The sequence below is a fragment of the Pundamilia nyererei genome, unplaced genomic scaffold, assembly GCF_000239375.1.
Source record: "Pundamilia nyererei isolate P.nyererei 1_Seehausen unplaced genomic scaffold, PunNye1.0 scaffold00208, whole genome shotgun sequence".
NCBI lineage: Eukaryota > Metazoa > Chordata > Actinopteri > Cichliformes > Cichlidae > Pundamilia > Pundamilia nyererei.
The window spans coordinates 899,033-918,811 of NW_005187609.1; the positions used below are offsets into that span (position 1 = coordinate 899,033).

Sequence of the window (19,779 nt, forward strand, 5' to 3'; positions counted from 1 at the left end):
TGAACACATTTTATAAGTGGTCAGAAACTTGTAAATAACTCATGAAAGAATAAAGTTACATTGAAACCAAGCACACCATTGTTTTTCTTGTGACATTACCAATAAGTTTGATGTGTCACATGGCCCTCTTACTATTGAAAAAACAGAAGTTGTATCCAAGATGGCCGACTTCTAAATGGCCACCATGGTCACCACCCATTTTGAGGAGTTTGCCCCCTCACATATACTAATGTGCCACAAACAGGACTTTAATATCACCAACCATTCCCATTTTATTATGGTGTATCCATATAAATGGCCCACCCTGTACATATTGGTATATACATATTATATATGGTATAATATGTATATATTCACCTGAGGTTGTATTTAAATCTTTGTAGAAACTAGTGAAGACTGGATGGTGGTTTGATTTTTTTGTTTTGTTTAACTGACAGTTTGACTTACAATTAAAAGGGTCTCTAATGTTTTGGTTTGTTTTTTTACCATGACTGCAGGGAGTTAGCTTGCTTATGATTAGCTTAAACCAGTCTGCGGATCCTTTAAATCACACCTTTTAAGGTGTGATTTAAAAAGTGAGTGAGTTTATTTACATTCTGATAAGGAATCTGATAACGAATTAAAAGCAAGGATGCTGTTTTCAACCTCTACAAAAATGCTAAAGTCGCCCAATATAAGTATATATCTGAATTGAACACTAAATCTAAAAGTCAAAGCTGAAGTTCATTTAAACTGATGCATTCCTCTTGCTTGTTTTTTTTGACAAATCATTATGTTGATCAGTTATCAAATCAGTTAATAAGAAACTCATAATAAGGAGACCACTATTTATTAATCTACATTTAATCTATTTAATTCTTTATTACTGCAACTAAGAATAAAATGATTAAGTGCAAATAAATTTACACCTGTTTCCAGGTTCACGAGCTGCACTATCCAAAAAGGGATCAGTGCTGTCTTGCTTGTTATTATCTGTGCTTCCCACTTGATTTGCTGGGAACCACCTAGCTACCCAGTGGGTGAAGGATGACCATGGCATGATATGTATAGCTGTTATGTGGTAGTTTAGGGGAATTTAGGAAAAATCTGTAAATATCACAAGTGGTATCTCAAGCCCAAAACTTGATGAACGGTTTACTGCACTGCTTTATATGCAATGTTAGTTCCTGCCCCACCACATGGCGTTAGCACTAACATATACTGCAAATATACTGGTTTTTGCCATTTGTATGGTTTATTCCTACTGAATATGTTTATCCTTCTTAGGTTGTCCAGCTTGTTCGAGATCCACGTGGCATCCTGGCATCTCGTATTGAGACCTTTCGGGATACTTACCGGCTGTGGCGTCTGTGGAGGGCAACTGGACGTCGACCCCACAACCTGGACCTAGGACAAATCAACACAGTGTGTGAAGATTTCCTTCGCTCTGTGTCTGTAGGCCTGGCAAGACCCACCTGGCTCAAAGGGAGGTACATGTTGCTGAGGTGAGAAGAGGATAATCATTTACACCAGGGGTATCTAACTCCAGGCCTTGAGGGCTGGTGTCCTGCAAGTTTTAGATGTGTCCTTTATTCAACACAGCTGATTTAAATGGCTAAAATGCCTCCTCAACATGTCTTGAAGTTTTTCAGAAGCCTGGTAATGAACAAATCCTTTGATTCAGGTGTGTTGACCCAGGGTGATATCCTTCTTCTACCAAGAAGAGAAGAGAGGTGTTTATTTAAATTGGTTGGTTTCCTGGCACATACTAGGCTTTTAAGCATAGTTCACAAATATTCAATAGGGTATTTGGCTTTGGGAAGCTACTCCAGAAGCTTAATGTTAGCCTGCTATATCCAGTCCAAAACCAGTCTTGAAGTGTTTGGGATCACTGTTGTGTTGAAATACCCTGTTGTTTCCAAGTTTCAGCCAAATTTCAGAATGTGTACATAGATAACAGTGACGATAACACCAAGACTTCACATGGATTTACCTTACTAACTGATGTGCATGTGGATGAGCAGACTGCATTTGGTATTGGGTGCAATTACAAGAATTTCCTTTTTGTCTTTTTAAGTTTTACTGAAATGAGGTAAACGGTGCTAGAGAGTTCTGTAGACCTAGACCGGGGGTGTCCAACCCCAGGCCTCGAGGACCAGTGTCCTGCAGGTTTTAGATCTCACCCTGGGTCAACACACCTAAATCAAATGATTATTTCATTACAAGGCCTCTGGAGAACTTCAAGACATGTTAAAGAGGTAATTTAGCCATTTGAATCAGCTGTGTTGGATCAAGGACACATCTAAAACCTGCAGTACACCGGCCCTCGAGGCCTGGAGTTGCCGCACCCCTGCTCTAGGCTGACGAGGCAGGGAAGCCAAATCTAAGGACAAAGAGCAAGTGAGCAAGTCTTCAGTCAAATGAAGAGAAACTCTAGAGCACAACGAAACTTTGAAATACTGCACTGACAATGAAATAGAGAGGAACCCCCAACCCCGACTTCACAATTCAGGGTGAAAAGAAAAAATAATTGTCAAATCAACATATGTGAATTCATTTATTCATTGATGAAAGCTCTTGAATAAGGGAGCAACCAAAAGTAGCTTTTTAGTATACCACAAATGTTAACAGGTCAGGTCTTCAACTGAGGCCTCGGGGAAACTGCAATGACACTACTCATAACAGGTCAAAACTATATCTATATACTATCTTCTGTCCAGATTCAGGTCTTATTTGGTTATTGCCTTCTTTTTAGTCAGAATGTTGTTATATTTGTTTTTGACAAACAACTTCACATCGACATGCTAATGCTTAGTATTGTTATTTACTGCGAGTGATATATTTTCTTTGTTCGTTATTTAAAAAAATAAAATACTCAATGGCACTTTCTTCCTTGATCAGGTATGAAGACTTGGCCAGGTTTCCTCTTCAAAAGACAAAGGAGCTCTATAGCTTCCTTGGTTTGGTTCTAGACCACAATGTGGTAGACTGGATCATCAACAACACTCGGGGCAGCAGTGGTCTGTCATCCTGGCAGAAATTCACCACAGTTCGGGATTCTGCAGCGAATGCTGAGAACTGGAGGGTTAAGCTGTCTTTTGATATGGTGGTTTACACGCAGACTGTCTGTCAACCACTTCTGGGGCTCCTTGGATACAAGACCATCTTCCATCCCAGGGAACTGAGAAATCTTTCACACTCTTTGGTGGAGGACCGGACGTTCCTCCCTTTTTTTTAAACGAATGACAAATATAGTTAACTGAGGTTTAGAAAACCAGCAAGACTTGACAGAACTGTTGTAAGGGAGAGACTGTGTAGCCACAGCTGTGGTCACTCTTGTCTGTGATGGTGTTTAGCCCTTAATCACAGTCACATGGTCACGATCACTACAGTGTGATGGTGAACAGATGGGACTTCTCTATCATGTGGCAATTTTCATTTGTTTTGTTTACCTGTTTAGAGCCTTGATTTATTTTGGCAGTGGTGGGACTTCTATTTTTGAGCCCTGGTCACATCAGCTGAAGGTTCTGGCATGCACACTAAATTCCTTTGTCAATTGCTATCTTTAGACAAAAACGTTAGAAAGGTTTGAACAATGCCAAAGAAAAAGAGCTCTAGAAACAATATGGAATTCCTGCCCAAGAGTTAGGATCTATTGGTCAAAACTGATTTTACTATTCTTTATATTTTCATCAGTGTTTACCTGTTTAGAGCTTTGCTCTGCAGCTACAAATGGCTGCTAGCTTTTAAGAAGGCCTTGGTTGCTAATGACCTGAAGTGTGCATTTGAGGGTTAAGGGGTCAGTCTCTTAAACCATTCTTCTTAATAATGTCCTCGCTGTTATAAATGTCTATTCTTAGTTTGATCGGTTTATACAGAGCAACATTTTTACCGTGCACATTTTGAAGGACAGTGCTGCAACACACATCAACTTTTTTTCCCTTGTTATTAAAAATCTCAAAATATGATCGATTTTTGATCTTTAAATGTCAAAAAATTCTCACTCGTTAATAATGTCGGTCTTCTCACTAGACAAGTTGTCGTACAACAGTTTGTATATACAACAATAGCTTGAATGTGCCACATGTCACATTTCCCACATTCACTACACACTAGATACAGATTCTACATTTAATTTCCAATCAATTGTTACAATTACCTTGAATTAATGTAAGAAGTCATTGTTTGTGCAGCTACAAACGATTTTAATAATTTTTAAGTTTTAAATTAAACATGTTTGGATTTTCTGGAATAAGAAGCCTCATTTTTGTTTCAATCACATGACAAGCTCTTAAAAGTAATCCATTACAAGTTCAGATGACTCTTGTAGCATATTTCTGATTTGTTTCCACAAGAATATTTTTCTGGATTTCAAATCTGCTTGTAATTTTACAGTAATAGTATATATTGCAAGAAGTGGATATGGCAGGTTAGGTACTACATTAAACCAAAGATGGCTAATGTCCTTATTTTTAGAGCGTTAACTGTCTTCACATTCTTATAGATCCTTTAAATGAAAAGTTTGCACTTCTGTACCCAAATCTGGAAATAAAACTTGAGTCAAATCAAAGCACGTAAATATGTTATCTGTTCTTCTAACGGTTCTCATTAGATATTGATTGTGCTTAAAATAAAATGCTAAAATGTCCAACAATTAATGTAAAAATTGATGTAAAGAACCAAAAAGTTTTGTTAGCCCTGCGTCAGGCTGGCGACCTGTCCAGGGTGTACCCCGCCTCTCGCCCTATGGTAGCTGGGATAGGCTCCAGCCCCTGACAACCCTGACAAGGATAAGCGGAAGAGAATGCAAGTTTGTTTTAATGTGGACATGAAACAATACGTGTATAAAGGCTAATTTACACCATGGAGCTCTTCATCTTGAAACAGTCACTGATTTAAATTTATCTATGAAGCTGGATTTTAGGAAATAAATCTTCAGGTTAGAGCCACTCTTGTGCTGGTATGAACATCACCGGGTTGGTTGGTTGGTTGGTTGCTGATAGACTGATAGACAGCCCAAGGGAGACACTTTTGTACTCCTCCTGGTTGCAACAATAAGCGATGAGAAACCAAGGATATACTGTGCACTTTCACTCTGTCTCTTTAGCAGTAAGTGGTTCTTGGTTGTTTGCTCGCTGCATAATGGCAAAAACCTACACACTGAACCTTCAAACAGAATTTCACATAGGCCAACTGTCCCAGACTACATACTTGACATGCAGAATGTAGTAAATGGGAATGGAACCACTAGCTTTCCAACTGGTAGATAACCCACTCTAGCGCCTACACCACAGCTGCCCTATATTAAAACATGGATGGCAAAAAACATTTAACCGATGTTTTAATTATTGGTACTGAAGCCCAGAGAAAGAAACTGTCAGAACACCTACAATCACTGGCAATAAAAACCTCCAAACAGTAGGTGTCATCTTTGACAAGGATCTTAGTTTTGAGCAACACAGACGTTTAACTGAAACTAAGACAGAAATGTAACTAAGGATTTAGATCACCTTAAGGTTATTGCCAGAGTACAGTTCCCCTCTCTCTAGCTCTCAAGACTTGGGGACTTGAGGAATGGGCTTCCTCCAAAGGGTGGCTGACTCTCCCTTAAAGATAGGGTGAGAAGTTTGGCCATCTAGGAGGGGCTCAGAGTAGAGCTGCTGCTCCTTCACATCGAAAGGAGCCAGTTGAGGTGGTACGTGCATATCACGTACCACCTCAACTGGGTGGTACGTGGTACTGGGTCTGACAAGGATGTGTCCTGGGAGCCTCCTGGGTGAGGTGTTTTGGGCTTGTCCCACCAGGCAGACCCAGGACACACTGAATAGATTATCTCTCGGCTGGCCTGGGAACTCCTTGGTGTTGGGGGCAAGCTGGAGGAGGCTGCTGCCCCCGCGACCCCGGATAAGTGGAAGAAGATGGGTGGATGGTTTGATCCCTGGCTGCGTCAGTCTGCATGCCAAATTATTCTTGGGCAAAATATTGAACCAGTGCTTGGGTGGGGTGTGAATGTATATGAATGTTAGAATGTTAGTGTGACCGAAAGCACTTAGGTGTAGAAAAAAAAGTCCTTGTATGAATGGGTGAATGAGGCACATTGTATATGGAACTCAAGTATCTTCTTATACACGGATTGAGAACTGGGAAGAAGAAATAATTATCACTGGATTGGTGATCCAGGGGTTAACAGCCAAACACAGCTGGATTATGTATTCACTACAAGCAGCCAGAATCTGTCCAGCTTGTGATGCTAAGAGCAGTCTTCCTGTAGAGGTTTTGTTTCAAGTCTTTGGCCAGCTAGTGACATCTATGAAGCACACAGATTTAATACAGGGGGTTTGTTTCGTTCCGTTTTCCCCGCCTGTCTTCTGTACCGCATTTCAGTCCAGTAGGTGGCGCATATGTTCCTTAAGATAGTTTACCAACCGCCATTAAACCAGAAGAAGAAGAAAACCCGCCGAAGAAGAAGAAACAGAAGTCATTTTGTATTTTCGTTCGTTTAACATGTTTCAGGTGTTCAGTTTATTTATGCCCGTCGCAGAGTTTTAAGGGTAACGTTTGTACTTTGCATCGTTAGCGAGGAGGAACTTATTAGCAGTGACAGCATGATGAACTATTCCGACTATGACTCTGATGGATATTCGTCGAATGAAGATGCAGACTATGTCCCATCAGGTGAGGACTGTAAACACTATGGTGAGGTTTCTGCCATTCAGTAAAGAAAAAGAAGAACCTTAAGTATCATTAACTGAGCTGCAAACGACAGGCAGAAACATGGTTACTGACACTGATGGTTATTGATGGCTCTCTTTCCCTGTGTTGAAATAAAGCATGTTAAAGCTGAGAAATTCTTCGAAAGCTACGAGTGTTTTTTGATTAGTTTCCATTCAACTGTTTTCACATCAAATCAAATTCAGATCCAGACGCAAACACTCACAAAATAATGCACACAGCCTGAGTAGCACGTGCAATACAGTAGTTACAAAAAGCGCCTTACTCACCCTCTTCAGTACTTGTGACTTGGAGCCCTAAAACGTGGAGTTGACATCGCCATGGCAGTTTTAAAAAAGCCTGGATTATTGTAGACTTTCTAGCAGAAAAACTCAGACTGCAGCTGTTAATCTGGAAGCTCAGTCAGGTGTGAGATTATACAGTCCAAACAGGCAGATGCAGTCCTGATATACCAAGATGAAGCCTGACTTCTCTTGGTGATATGGTTCAAGTCATAATCTTCACTTAAAAAATAGTGCTAATCAGTCAAATCAGCTGTGTCAAAACATGCTGAGTTAACTCTCATTGTTAGCTTTAAATGCAGTTTCACATCCACATTGATTAAAAAGCCTGATGAAATGATGCCCTCTTAGTACAGTTAAGTTGATTTGATATTTGATTATTCTTGATATTGATCTTGTTATGCATCATTTACACTGCTTCCTGTACTTTTTCACCTCAGATGATAACCTCAGCGAGGATGACATAAATGAGTGTGAGAAGGAGGACCCTCTACATGAGGATGACAGTGTGCCCCATTCTGAGCCCATCAGCAAGAAAAAAAAGAAAAAGGACATCAGTGTGAGGTAAGAGGTTTCGACAGCACCGTTCAATGAGAGGACAGTGTTTCCAAATGGAGAAAATGTAGTTAAATCTGTTTGTGTTCTCTGATGGCGGGAACACTGGACCATTTTCATTGTTTGAAAGTAAAACTTTTTATGGCTTCATAAAATAAACTACAGTTGATGTCCAAAAAAAGTAAATGTCATCAGATCCTCATGATCTTGAGTTTTAGTCGCTGGTGTCACTTAAAACATTTACAGAAAGAGAAAGAAGAGATTACTGAAAGTAGACGACAAAGATGAAGATGTTGGTGGAGCTAAAGAGGCGGATAACCCACAAGAAGAAGTGAAAACACCCACTAAGGCAAAGGCTCAGGATGATGAAGCAAAACAGAAGAAAAAGTCAGATGAACTTTGGGCCAGTTTCTTATCTGACGTTGGATCCAGACCCAAAGAGTCTGCACCACAGTCGGGTACCGCACAGAAGGTAAATATCTTTGAAACTTCGATATTTCATTTTGCCAGGTTTTTAAATGTGTTCGAATTTAAAGCTTGGACGATTGCTTTGATTTGCATAAACCACCTTTGAGACATGCACACTTTTAGTCATCTTATGTCCAAAATATCTGTGTGTGGGGGTTTTCAAATTGAAGCTGAGCTGAACAGACTTTGATTCGATACCAATTTGCACCACAAGATGGTGTAGTAACTCAAGTTGACACTAGTCTTGCCCAACAGCAAAGGAAGATGAAATCAGGGGAGAGACACTTGTGGGCTCTGTAGTTTGGGCACTGTGAGGCTGCTGTTTTGATCTGGTCTCTAACTGGGAAAACAACTTGCAAAATATCAAGTTGATTAAACTCACATTGGAGCATTGTTGTGTTGAACAGCATTGTTCTCTGTGTGTCTGTTTTCTATATACTTACTTTCTAGTATCGTTCTTTTGTTTTTGTCTTCAGGATGATTCCACAGTTTCCAAGACTGTTTCTATGGTGACTGAAACGAAGTCGTCAGGTCCTGCTAAAGTCACCATCACCAAAGTTTTTGACTTTGCAGGCGAGGAGGTTCGGTAAGCTTCTGTTTTAAAAGCATTTGCACACTAATCAGCAGGTGGACACACACCATCTGGTCTGATGGCAGTGCAGTAGGCGGATGTCTCAGTCGGTAAGAACAGGACCATTTTGTGAATGAACGTCGGCTAAACTCTTATCATGTCCACACAGTCCAGAGATGTGCTTAGTTTCTGACACTAGTAAAACTGGAAAACACCGTAATTAAAAGAAAAAAGGGGGGAAAAAAAATAATTGGTTTTTTAAGCAGTGGTTATTTGCGAACAGTAGCATTCCAGCATTATGCCTTAATCTGGTTATCATCATATTAATGCAACATTTCAAAGTGATAGGGAGCCCTGAGGCCTGCATTGTGAAGCAGTATTTGTAGTTAGTAAGGTGACTTCAGTTTTGACCCCAGAGTTTTAAAGGCTATATTGCTATGGTAACAACACAGCACCCTATATCACAATATGCTCGAGATATTAAGGAGTTCTCTTGAAAATGATATTCCTAGAATACAGTTGACCTCAACTGCAGACAATCGAAGGATTTCAAGTTTCTTTTCTTTAATGAATATGAAGAAAGTTGGCTTAGAAAACACAGTTTTGTTGGGCTGCATCATTGTGCTGCTGGATGTCTTTTCGGGATAGAGAGAGGAAGCTGCAGCTTGACCATAAATTATATGCTGACTGAGCCATGGAATAAATAAAAGCTGCTTTGGCTGGATTTTTTGATACTTTCATCTGTACACAGGCTCCAAATGCTTATAGTTCTTACAGTCTTTTTTTTTGGGGGGGGGGGGTGTTAAGCTGCAAATATGAAACCCTCCTGCTGTTGGCCCTGTTTGCTCTATTCAGTTTTGACACAGACATCTTGTTTATGTGTCTCCAGTTGCTTAGAGGCATTATGGTCATGAAAGCGTGCCTCGGACTCATGGAAAGGTTAGTTTTGTGTTTGTGCGCTCTGGTGAAACTCAGCTACAGTGGTGTGTGACGTGATGGCAAAGTGTACTGTAGTCCTCAGTCTTTAAACGGGCAGTGGAAGACTTGATTTTTAATGACTTTCAATCAGAATCATGGATTTGAGAACATTTTCTGTTGTTATTCCGGCTTTCAGCCAACCACTGAGAATTTTCTAGCATCTGTGCTGCGCAAGTACTCATGGAACTTCTAAAGTGCATCGTTTAACTCCCTGTCCATCTAGCACAGTATGGGCTGATGGCAGTATGCTTACATGCCTAAAATTTAAGCCCAGTTTGTGCACAAAGATTGGGGGAAGATCCTATATCATAAATTACTCACAGACTATTCATGAAGATTCCTTTAGCCTGCATTTATGTGACTGCATTGTTGAGTCTATATGTAATACCTGGTTTATCCAGCAGTTATTATGTTGAAGAACACGGTGCAAGTCTTTGCTCTACATGTTTCTCTTGTATGCATGAGTCTAATCTCACTATATCACACACTACTTGCACGTTTAAGACCTGGAACTCCCTCTGTTTTTGTTGTTTAATGATGTTTAATGGAAAGGTGTGCTCCATAGGCTTGCTGGATACTGAAGCAGTTTTTATCTGTCTGCGTGTTTTTTTTTTAATACAGTTTAACAGAATACACATTTGTCTCCATCTTTCAGGGTGAATAAAGAGGTTTCAGCTGACTCCAGGGAAGCAAAGAGTTATCTCAAGAGCCAGAGCATCAAAGAGGACGAGAAGAGCGACAAAGAGAAGATGTCATCACCCTGCTCTCCACCACTCCCTGGTTCCAGGTACACAAATACTACTCTAGGATTATTACTGCTGCAGGATTACTCTACCATTTCCATATCATTGGATATTTAGTACCAGTGCACGAGCGTGGTTGTTGCTTAAAAAATGCTGAAAAATCAAGATTGGTTTGAAGAAATAAATGCTAAAAATTTGTACTGTAAAACTGCACAGTCGGTGTGGATGGTTGCAATGAGAATAGGTGAGTCCGAAAAAATCTAGTGTGTAAAGGCCTTAAGGAGTGGAAAAGAAATTGTCAGTCCATCACGGGGAGTCCCCCAGCAGCCTGAGCCTATACCGGTATAAAGGAGGATTCTGTACCACCTGAATCCAGTCTTAAGTGCTCTGCTTTATTTAAAAATCACTGAAGCTCCCAAGACCTCAAGCCTGTGCAGACTTGATCCAGTGAGAGCACAGACGGCTCCTGTGACCTGTATGCAACAGATTTTGTTGCATGTCAAACACACATCTGGAGTAGCACTAGTGCCAGCTGTGCTTCACCTCACCCCATTCAGATAACAGTGAAATCCAGCTACACTATCCCACTGTATGCTCTGCAATGCATTTCTGCTTTTTTCCATTTTCAACTTCCAATACAATAGTATTTCCAATACTTTTTGTTGCCACGGTAATAAGTCAGCTAAGGATGTGCACATCTTCCACCCCAGACACAGGAAATCATCTTCCAGCTTACAGGAAGTATGGTGCTTTACAAGCCATTGCCTGTTTATCTCAGCTGTGTGTGTGTGTGTGTGTGTGTGTGTGTGTGTGTGTGTGTGTGTGTGTGTGTGTGTGTGTGTGTGTAAAAGGGAACACAACAGGAAAGACTCATTAGCACCACCCCATCATCAGTCCTTGTTGAGGTTGTGTAGTTATCATTTATTTGTAGATTCAGATGATAGTGTTGGTATGTGCTGTTATATAAGCTGGCAGTAATAAGTGTGTGTGTGTGTGTGTGAGAGAAGTCTGACCATAGAAGCTGTTGGTCCTTCATAAATTAATTTCTGCAGTATGCTGTCTGTGTTTACTTTTTAGTCATCCAGGTCATGGTAGTGGAGCTGGGAAAGAAAGTTGCCATGTTTCCAACCTCCTTAGACTATATGAGATGCTGTACTACACTCAGGGGCCACTGCATTAACTGTACCTGTAACACAAATAACTAAAACGGGGGAGAAAGATGTTGCAAGTTACAGCTGGGCAATTACTCAAAAATGAATTCATTCTGTTAATAATTGCCCCAGTCTGTGTTTATGTACTGTCCTCATAAAACTATAAGAGTCTGTGTCCACGTTCAGCCTGTGATATAGAAGCGTGGCGAGAAACTTGAAAACCAAGCTGACAGTAGGGCTGTTCAATATAACGATATATATCGGCTGACGATATAAAAACGTCCATCGTTTCATTTTACGCTATCGTTTGTTTCGTGGTGTCGCAAAATAAACTGTTTACGGCAATATTTTTTCATCATTGTGATGATCACTGTAGTGGCTATATTAATTTCTTAAAGTTCTCTCTTTCTCTTATATTTAATATAACCACACTACGGACGGACAAGTGCTTGTTTTTATGCGTTGTCATTAGCAACAACGATGGTAACACCATCGCATGTCCGCTTGTTTATTTTCCACATAAGCCTTTCACAATAAAGCTCAAGATCCTGTTGAGACTTTTCAAAATAAACTGAATTATGTGAATGAGTATGCAGGCGAGAAACAAAAGAGCCGTCAGGTGCTAAAAAATAAACCTTAGACTCAAACGTTAGAACAGGCTTTTCCTCGCAGCACGCCGTGTAATAAATACTCACAAAGGCTGTTACAACTTATGTCTAAAAATGTATCGTTTCATGCATCGGTTAAAACACTCGACTCCAGCTACATGACGCACAGCTGGAAACACTTCACGCAAGTCGAGCTGCCCGAGATTCACAGAATTTACAGAACGTGTTACATTTTTGTGATTTTTATCGTTATCGGACGATAGATGTCTTATATCGGGATATGAGATTTTGGAAACACTAGTCAGACTGCTGTTGGTGGTGTAATGGTTTTTATAATGGTCATTTTGCACCCTTTGCCTCTTAGTATCTAGTATCAACTGTGCATTATTCATCTACAGTATTGTTGCTGACCTATCACTGTCTGTCCCTTTAGTGTACCCAACACACTCTGTAACAAAGTTTAAATCATCTTAAACTAGTTTCTTAAACATGATGTTATCATGTCAATATGGACCAAAATCTCTGAACAATTTTTCCATCAGCTTTTTGAATCAAAATAGTTTTTCTTTTCTTTTCTTTTCTTATCTTTTCTTTTTCAATGTTTTTAAGTGTTTTTTGTTTGTTTTCATGAAGCCACATCTGCAAGTTTGTTATGCAACCTTAATGACAGTTAAACTGACCTTGAATTTCAAATCTTAAGGTTGTGAATTTGGTGGGTCACCTAAAGGCTTCTCTTTCTGATTTCAGTACTAAGCGTCCAGCAGGCATGTCAAATGTCCTAAGTCGTATTGGGGGAAAGAAGCAGAAAATGAGTACATTGGAAAAGTCAAAAATGGACTGGGATGCTTTTAAATCTGAGGAGGGCATCACCGAGGAGTTGGCTATCCACAACAGAGGCAGAGAAGGGTAAGAGAGTTTCAGCATGTGTGAAGTAATGTTCACTGTGGTCCAGAGGGATGTTCATCAAAACTGGATGTTGTCATTATTTTACGTGACAAAATAATTTAGTAAGATTTGTATATATTTATTTATCATACTTGAACTGAACAAAAAGAAAAAAGGAAGTACGTCTGTCCTACAGACATATCATTAAGTAAAACAACCTTAATAACGTATTTAATATTTAATAACAGCTCATATTTCTTTACTCCTACTGATGTTATCAAACTCCTTCCAATAATTATTAACTGGCTACCACATGCTTTCAAGGTGGCTGTAGTTAAACCATTTCTTTAAGAAGTCTTTCCTCGGCCTCATCTTAGCTAACTATAGAGAAATTTCCAACCTTCCTCTTATTTTCAAATTCTTGAAAGACTAGCTGTCAAATAGCTAACTGAGAATTTGCAGAGGAATGGTTTATTTGTGGAGGGAGAATCTGCTGGTTGCAGCAGATGACTTCCCCTCCCTGAGCCTGGTTCTGCTGCAGGTTTCTTCCCTTTAAAAAGGAGTTTTTTCTTTCCACATTCGCCAAGTACCTGCTCACAAGAGGTCATTTTAGGGCCTTCACCTTACAATATAACATTCCTTAAGGTGATTGTTGTGATTTGGCACTATATAAATAAAATGAAATTGAATATAATTGTTCTTACTTATCATATTGGTTGTGTATTACTTCTGTGCCAGTAAAAAAAAGTGGAGATGTCTGCTTGTGCTCTAAATGGGTCGAGATCATGTACTTAATTTTATAGCATGGTAAATAAACACAAGTTATCAATCTTTTGCATGTTAACAGCAAAAACGCTTCAACTTTTAACAGTTGCACAAAGATAGCAGGCAGGCAAGTATCACTCCATTTTTAAAATTTTATTTATTTTTTGATCGCAAGGTGTGGAAGAAAGTAGGTATGAAAAGAAGTACCTGGTACCAGGTGCCATCACCTAATGAAAAACCCTAAAAACCGTGTCGAGCCAATCTGAGTAGGTCCTAGTGGAAAAGGTTGATAAGTGTTGTGAGGATCTCATTTCTGCTGTAACATTATAGCGTTGAGTTAGTCCCTAATGAGGCTGACCATAAACATTAATCTTGCATTTCTAAACAAAGCAGTCGGTTCATTTCAGCACTGACCAGCATTATACCAAGAGCAGTGCAAACTGGCATCTCAGCAATCAGTAGATCCAGTAGTGAGTGTGTGAATAGTCTGCCAACCAAAACAGTACAGTATGTTATACTGGTTTTTTTTGTTTGTTTTTTTACAGTCATTACAGTTTGTTTTTTAAAGATGAAATACCAGAGAGAGTTAAAAACAGATGCTCTGTTTACTGACATGAGGCATTTTCATTGTGTTCCACTGTCTTTGTAGAAATGTGAGTAATCTGGCTGCCTGTAAAACAAGATGCATCCTCATCTCATCAGGCTGTGAACATGCAGAGTGAGGCAGCAGTGATGAGTCACAAGATGACTTTTACAGCTGCACACTTGTGCCAGTTGCACACTGTTCTACTAAACTCTGCCCCTGTCGTTCACAATGAATGAGCTCCCCTAGTAGCACCTTATGCATATATGTGCAATAGAGCCACCCTCAAACACGGGGGTGACACTGTGCTTCTTTAGTAAATGACAACAGCCTGCAGTACCTGGATTGATAAAAGTAGGTCTGATGTTTCTGTTCTTTTCTGTTTGTGTGTGCTTAGGTATGTGGAGCGGAAGAATTTCTTGGAGCGTGTCGACCACCGCCAGTTTGAATTGGAAAAGGCAGTACGGCTGAGCAATATGAAGCAATGACACAGACTGACAACACACACTCGCACAGAGAACAATTTTTTTTTTCTTTCCTGCAGCTCTCTTTCTTTCTCTAATGAGACAGGTGCTGTTGTCCCTTTACAGTGAGCTCAAACTACTGTTCTCGCTCGAGTCTATTTCAGGCCCGGTATATTAATAGGCTCAGTTTGTATGGAGGAGGGTTGCTGCGTGTGCTTCCATCCTTGTGTAACCAATAACGAATCTCAGACCTTAACACTGCATCCCTCCTGCTTCCTCAAGTGGCTGATTTAAGACCTCAAGGACGGATTAAAAACCACACTGGTTTATTGTAATTTTTCTTTTCTTTTTTCTTTTTTTTTTTTTGCATAATTTCTCTCTGTTATTGAACTTTCATACCCCTCAGGATCTGGGAACATTACACCATCTATAGTGTAAAACCTGACAGGCCAAGAAGCACAAGGACTCAGACGATCTGTCTGTCTTGTTAGGGTAGAGGCTGTAATTATGTATCTTTGTTGGTGCCGACCAAAACCACAAACACAATAATTTTGTTTTCAGTGAGCTCAAAGCAGAGCCATGCAGTAGTGGTAATACTCACCATATTGATGACTCCAAAATAGCTGAATCATAATATGGTACGTTACAGCTGCTGTTTATTAAAAGAAAAAATGTTACTTCATCCATAAGACCGTTAAGTACCTCAGTCTGCTGGCTGATTCACAGATCAAAGTGTACTTCGTAGAATTTTAGTATTAGTAATAGTATTTTTTGTTTGTGATAAGCAAATGTATCCGTTAGGTTCAGTGGACAAATAGCTGCAACAGAAAGTGAGACTGATTGGACGTTTCTGTGTTTCCTGGTCCTCGTGTGTGTGTGTGTGTGTGTGTGTGGTTGTACCTCTGGTGTTTTATCAATTAAGGAAAACTGTTTGAACTGTCTTATTGCTTTCATCGATAGAACCAGGATAGTTTTGTGTTTAACATTATTCAGATTATCATGGAAACAAATCTGTATTTTGCAGAGTTTGAAGCTCATTATAAAAACCACTGTGTACAGTTAGCAGTTTGTAGTGTTACTGATTTACAAAAAAAGGCCTTATTATTAACACTGCAGACATATGACATTTAAATGTTCAAGAAAAAATAGTTTGCACATCACATGTAATGATTCTGCACATGTAGATGAACAGAGTGAGTCTTTTCAGTAGAGATGTACTGATCGATTGGCTGGTTTTCAGCTGAATGGCGGTGACCGTGAATGTGTGAGTTCTGCCTTTCCAAAAGTGTAGCTACTGCATTCAACAACAACAAGTGCAGTTCTCCCACCCACAGCAGTGCACACACTCAAATCAAAATAAACAAGTCATTTGATTTCATGCCAGTATTTTTAATGAACCAAAATGTAGTAATGATTAAATAACATGTGGTTGTCAGTGTAGCATCTGAAGTTTTCTTATTTTCACAGCTCTGCCAATCTGTGTATTAACACTTTCAAAGTCTTCTCTCACTATTTAAATAGATTCAGCTGAACTGCAGGTTGTAGCAGCTGAAAGTAAAACTATTGCTCTGCTGAAGCTTCTGATGATGACCTCTGAAAGATGCTAACAGTGTAGCTAACAGCAGTAACCAGAAAGTGCAGGTCTTAAAGAAACTGCAAGTGGGATTACTGCAGCATAGTTACAGCTGTGGTAACCGGGCCACTGCGTCATGGAAGAAGATGAGACTGAACCAACATTGCTGCAGTCATCTTGAAATACCACTAGCAAGCACTGCTAGATTTAAAGAAAAAACTATGTTTATGTTTCTTCAGAAACACTTAAATCCATGTAAATTTAGAGAACAAGAACTCTTATTAAGGATTGGTGCTGATATTAGCAGTGTGTAAGGACAAACACAAACAGCTGGGTGAAACACATTCATGTTAAAGCTTGGTCCAAAACATTTGTAGCTGACCTTTGAACTTCTGGCATTCTCCACAGCAGCTTCCCACATCACTTACTTAAAATACACGTTGACCTCGGGGTCAGTGACTGTGAACCCCACATCAAGCGCTGCACATTGCTTTGTGAACTTGCTCCCTGAGACACTGATAGACAAGTGTTGAGCATTGCAAATTTTGTGGAAGGTGGTTGGTTTGCCTCAAGATGAAAGCGTCTGAGCTGTGATTTTGGTTATTTGTAGTTGCTGTGAGTCACTGGAAATTAGCATACGGCGCAGCATGTTTACACACTCCAGACAAGAAGTAAGATGTTTCAAGTTTAAGCCCTTGGGGACTGAGGCAACCGCTTGCAGTTTCTGTTGAAGAGTGGGAGGTGACTGTCCATCCATTCATCCTTCCTTCTTTCGCTTATCCGGGGTCGGGTTGCAGAGGGAGTAGCCCAAACGGAGAAGCCCAGACCTCCCTCACCCCGGCCACCTCCTCCAGCTTGTCCGGGGGAACACCAAGGCGGTCCCAGGCCAGCCAACAGATATCTCTCCAGCGTGTCCATGGGTCTGCCCTGGGGCCTCCTCCCAGTGGGACATGCCCACAACACCTGGCATCCTTGTCAGATGCCCGAACCACCTCAACTGGCTGGTCAGTCACCTCCTTTCACTGCTCCTTCACATCGAAAGGAGGTTCACTGACCTATTAACTAAAATCAAAAAATCCAAACTATGGAAACTTATTGAACTTGATGTTGGTACTTAACGAAAGCAGAGGTGGGTGGCAACATGTAGGTATACCAATAATACAAGCTTTATAGAAGTGCACAGGATTTTGAGGAGTTTGGATTTTTTTTTCGGGTATAAGAACAAAAACAGCTATAGCTGGTCACATGACATTCTGAAGTCAAAAGTTAAAGATTGCTTGAATTTGAAAGTTAAAAAAAAACTAAACATCCATAGAAATCAACTGAAACAACACAGCAGACAAAGCATTTTATTTCATTCATAGACATGCTCCCAATTTGGCTTTGATTATGAATTTTATCTGTAAGCCCAAAGACTAGTGGCATTTCTCCCATAGCCACCGTTCATTAGAAGAAAATCATAAAATATTCTAAGTCAGCAACTTTTGGCACAAGCATTATGTGCAATAAACATATATTTTATCTTTTCTCTTCTGCATATCCAGTTAAGTGGCTTATCCCAGCTGCCATAGGGCAGGTGGGAGACACACCGTGGCCAGGTTGCCAGCCTGTCACAGAGCTAGCACAGAGAGGCAGACGGCTATTCACACTCAGTTTTAGAATCACCAGTTAACTTAAGCGCATGTGTTTGGACTGTGGGGGGAAGCTGGAGTACCTGGAGAGCACACATGGGGAGAAGATACAAACTCAGCACAGCAAGGCCCCGGCCAGATGAATTCGAACCCAAGACGCTCTTGCTGTGAGACAACAGTCCTAACCATCGTGTAATTCCTGAACATGAATTCAGTTCCTGCATTAACACCATATTTGTAACATGAAGCATGCAGAGGTATAGTTTCCAAATCTAGACTGTAGCCCAGGAGTGGATGAGTGCATGATGGGGGTTTTATTGTTGTTGTTTTTTTTAGAAAAAAGATTTAAACTTCTATGATCCACACATTTATTTCTTATTTTCTACATTCTAAAGGCAATGTGTAAATTTGATCAGGTGAAGATCATCAAAGTGTGTTTTATTTGATCCATCTTTAAATAAATACAATAAACTCAAAGGTCTATTGATTGTCCTATGCCAGTTTTTGTACACTAATGTATTCTCTTATTCTAGCAAAGCAGGTACTATAGCTGTGGTTTGGTTTGGTGATCATCTTGGGGTTTCAGTAAGCAGAGATCAGCACAGCTGTTTTTGAGTCTGGTGTTTCATGAGAGATTTAAATGCATGGACCTATAATGGTGATCTTGTTAAATGAATGTTTTCATTAATTAATACTCCATCTGTTTTCTTATAATTGAATTTGATACAAAGTACCCATCTCCTGAGAAAGCTACCCAATAACGGATGATTTTTCCAACTTCATTTCTTCTTCTTAGCCAGCGGGTTCTCCGCTGTCTGCATGTTTCGGGCTCTGTACCAGCAGTGCGGTGCTGTTGGTGCTGTATGTCATTCATACTGCCAAAGGCCAGCAGCACGGCTGGTACAGCAGTTGTCTGTATCGGTTATCGGTGGTAAATGGTCACGAAGACGCGGAACCGCTGTAGTCTTTTCGTGTATTTCTGGAAACACACCCCAGCATACCCCAGAGGGTAGCACGCATGTATCGTAAATGTAGGCCGGTCCCTTTAAGGCAGCGCTGGATGATCCGTGCTGGAGGACGGCGGTAGACCGGGACAGGCACGGCTCTCCTCCCGGTGGATAACGGCACGGACCTGACAGCACGCTGTTCTGACGAATGTGCGCGGTCCCGGTCCCTGTGGCCGAGCGGAAGCTTTTCTAAAGATATCCTTGAAGGAATCTGGGACAGAGAAGGGAGCGGCAGGAGACGAGGCGGAAGCCGGCTCTGCTGACACTCAGGCGGCAGCACAGGCTTTCATGCTGCCGCTACATCCCGCAGTAAAACACTCCGGTCTGAAGAAGCCCACAGCCGCCGTGTCCGGCCGGACCTTTGCCTTTTCTTTGGAGCTAACTATGGACGGGATAACGGAGGACTGACACTTAGAGAGCTAGCAAGAACAATTGGTAGTGCTAAATAAATCAGCAGCAAGCGACGAAGCACCGAGCGGTCTAAAGCAGGAGCACCAGCAAAATGTCTGTTCCTGTGAGTATGTCAGCAAACACGTCGCTGCTCGTCTCCCATGTTTCATATTTGCCGTTTTCTGTGGAGCAGGACGGAGCACGCATAACACTGACAACTGTCTCACTACAGCACACACCCAGTCACATAGCTGCTGTTAGCCTGGCACCGATTGAAACAGCTACACACTATAATTAGCAAAGATGTAATAAGCATTTCTAATTCATAAATGGACTGAGAGCCTATGGCTGATGAGGCTAACGTTGAGTGTACCTTTAACTAGTCTCTGCCTGCTAGTAAAGGACAGTGACGAGC

The 19,779-nt window shown here is 40.7% G+C and overlaps 3 protein-coding genes across 4 annotated transcripts in view; all 3 read left to right on the forward strand.

Moving 5' to 3' along the window:
* The window catches only part of LOC102202532 (carbohydrate sulfotransferase 1-like), a 21,497-nt gene extending 18,167 nt beyond the window's left edge, over window positions 1-3,330 (forward strand). For both annotated transcript variants that reach the window (XM_005747920.1, XM_005747921.1), the window contains 2 exons: window positions 1,267-1,484; window positions 2,881-3,330. In XM_005747920.1, the coding sequence (XP_005747977.1) occupies window positions 1,267-1,484; window positions 2,881-3,217 (555 nt within the window). In that variant the 3' untranslated portion in view covers window positions 3,218-3,330. The remainder of the gene's footprint in view (window positions 1-1,266; window positions 1,485-2,880) is intronic.
* Window positions 3,331-6,414: 3,084 nt separating this feature from the next.
* On the forward strand, window positions 6,415-16,198 carry cfdp1 (craniofacial development protein 1). The gene is made up of 7 exons (XM_005747922.1): window positions 6,415-6,654; window positions 7,433-7,556; window positions 7,794-8,019; window positions 8,492-8,601; window positions 10,220-10,351; window positions 12,814-12,972; window positions 14,697-16,198. The coding sequence occupies exons 1-7, from the start codon at window positions 6,585-6,587 to the stop codon at window positions 14,785-14,787; spliced, it is 912 nt and encodes a 303-aa protein (XP_005747979.1). The 5' UTR covers window positions 6,415-6,584; the 3' UTR covers window positions 14,788-16,198.
* A 2,596-nt stretch (window positions 16,199-18,794) lies between these two features.
* Window positions 18,795-19,779, forward strand: part of bcar1 (BCAR1 scaffold protein, Cas family member) — a 46,308-nt gene continuing 45,323 nt past the window's right edge. The window contains exon 1 of the mRNA XM_005747926.1: window positions 18,795-19,488. Within this exon, the coding sequence (XP_005747983.1) occupies window positions 19,477-19,488 (12 nt within the window). The 5' untranslated portion in view covers window positions 18,795-19,476. The remainder of the gene's footprint in view (window positions 19,489-19,779) is intronic.

Excerpts from the sequence above, each read along its gene's own strand:
- cfdp1 (XM_005747922.1), top strand. The coding sequence starts at position 6,585 with ATGATGAACTATTCCGACTATGACTCTGATGGATATTCGTCGAATGAA. Across the intron at positions 6,655-7,432 it reads TGCAGACTATGTCCCATCAG|ATGATAACCTCAGCGAGGAT; the intron begins GTGAGGACTGTA and ends TTTTCACCTCAG. Across the intron at positions 8,602-10,219 it reads TTTGCAGGCGAGGAGGTTCG|GGTGAATAAAGAGGTTTCAG; the intron begins GTAAGCTTCTGT and ends TCCATCTTTCAG.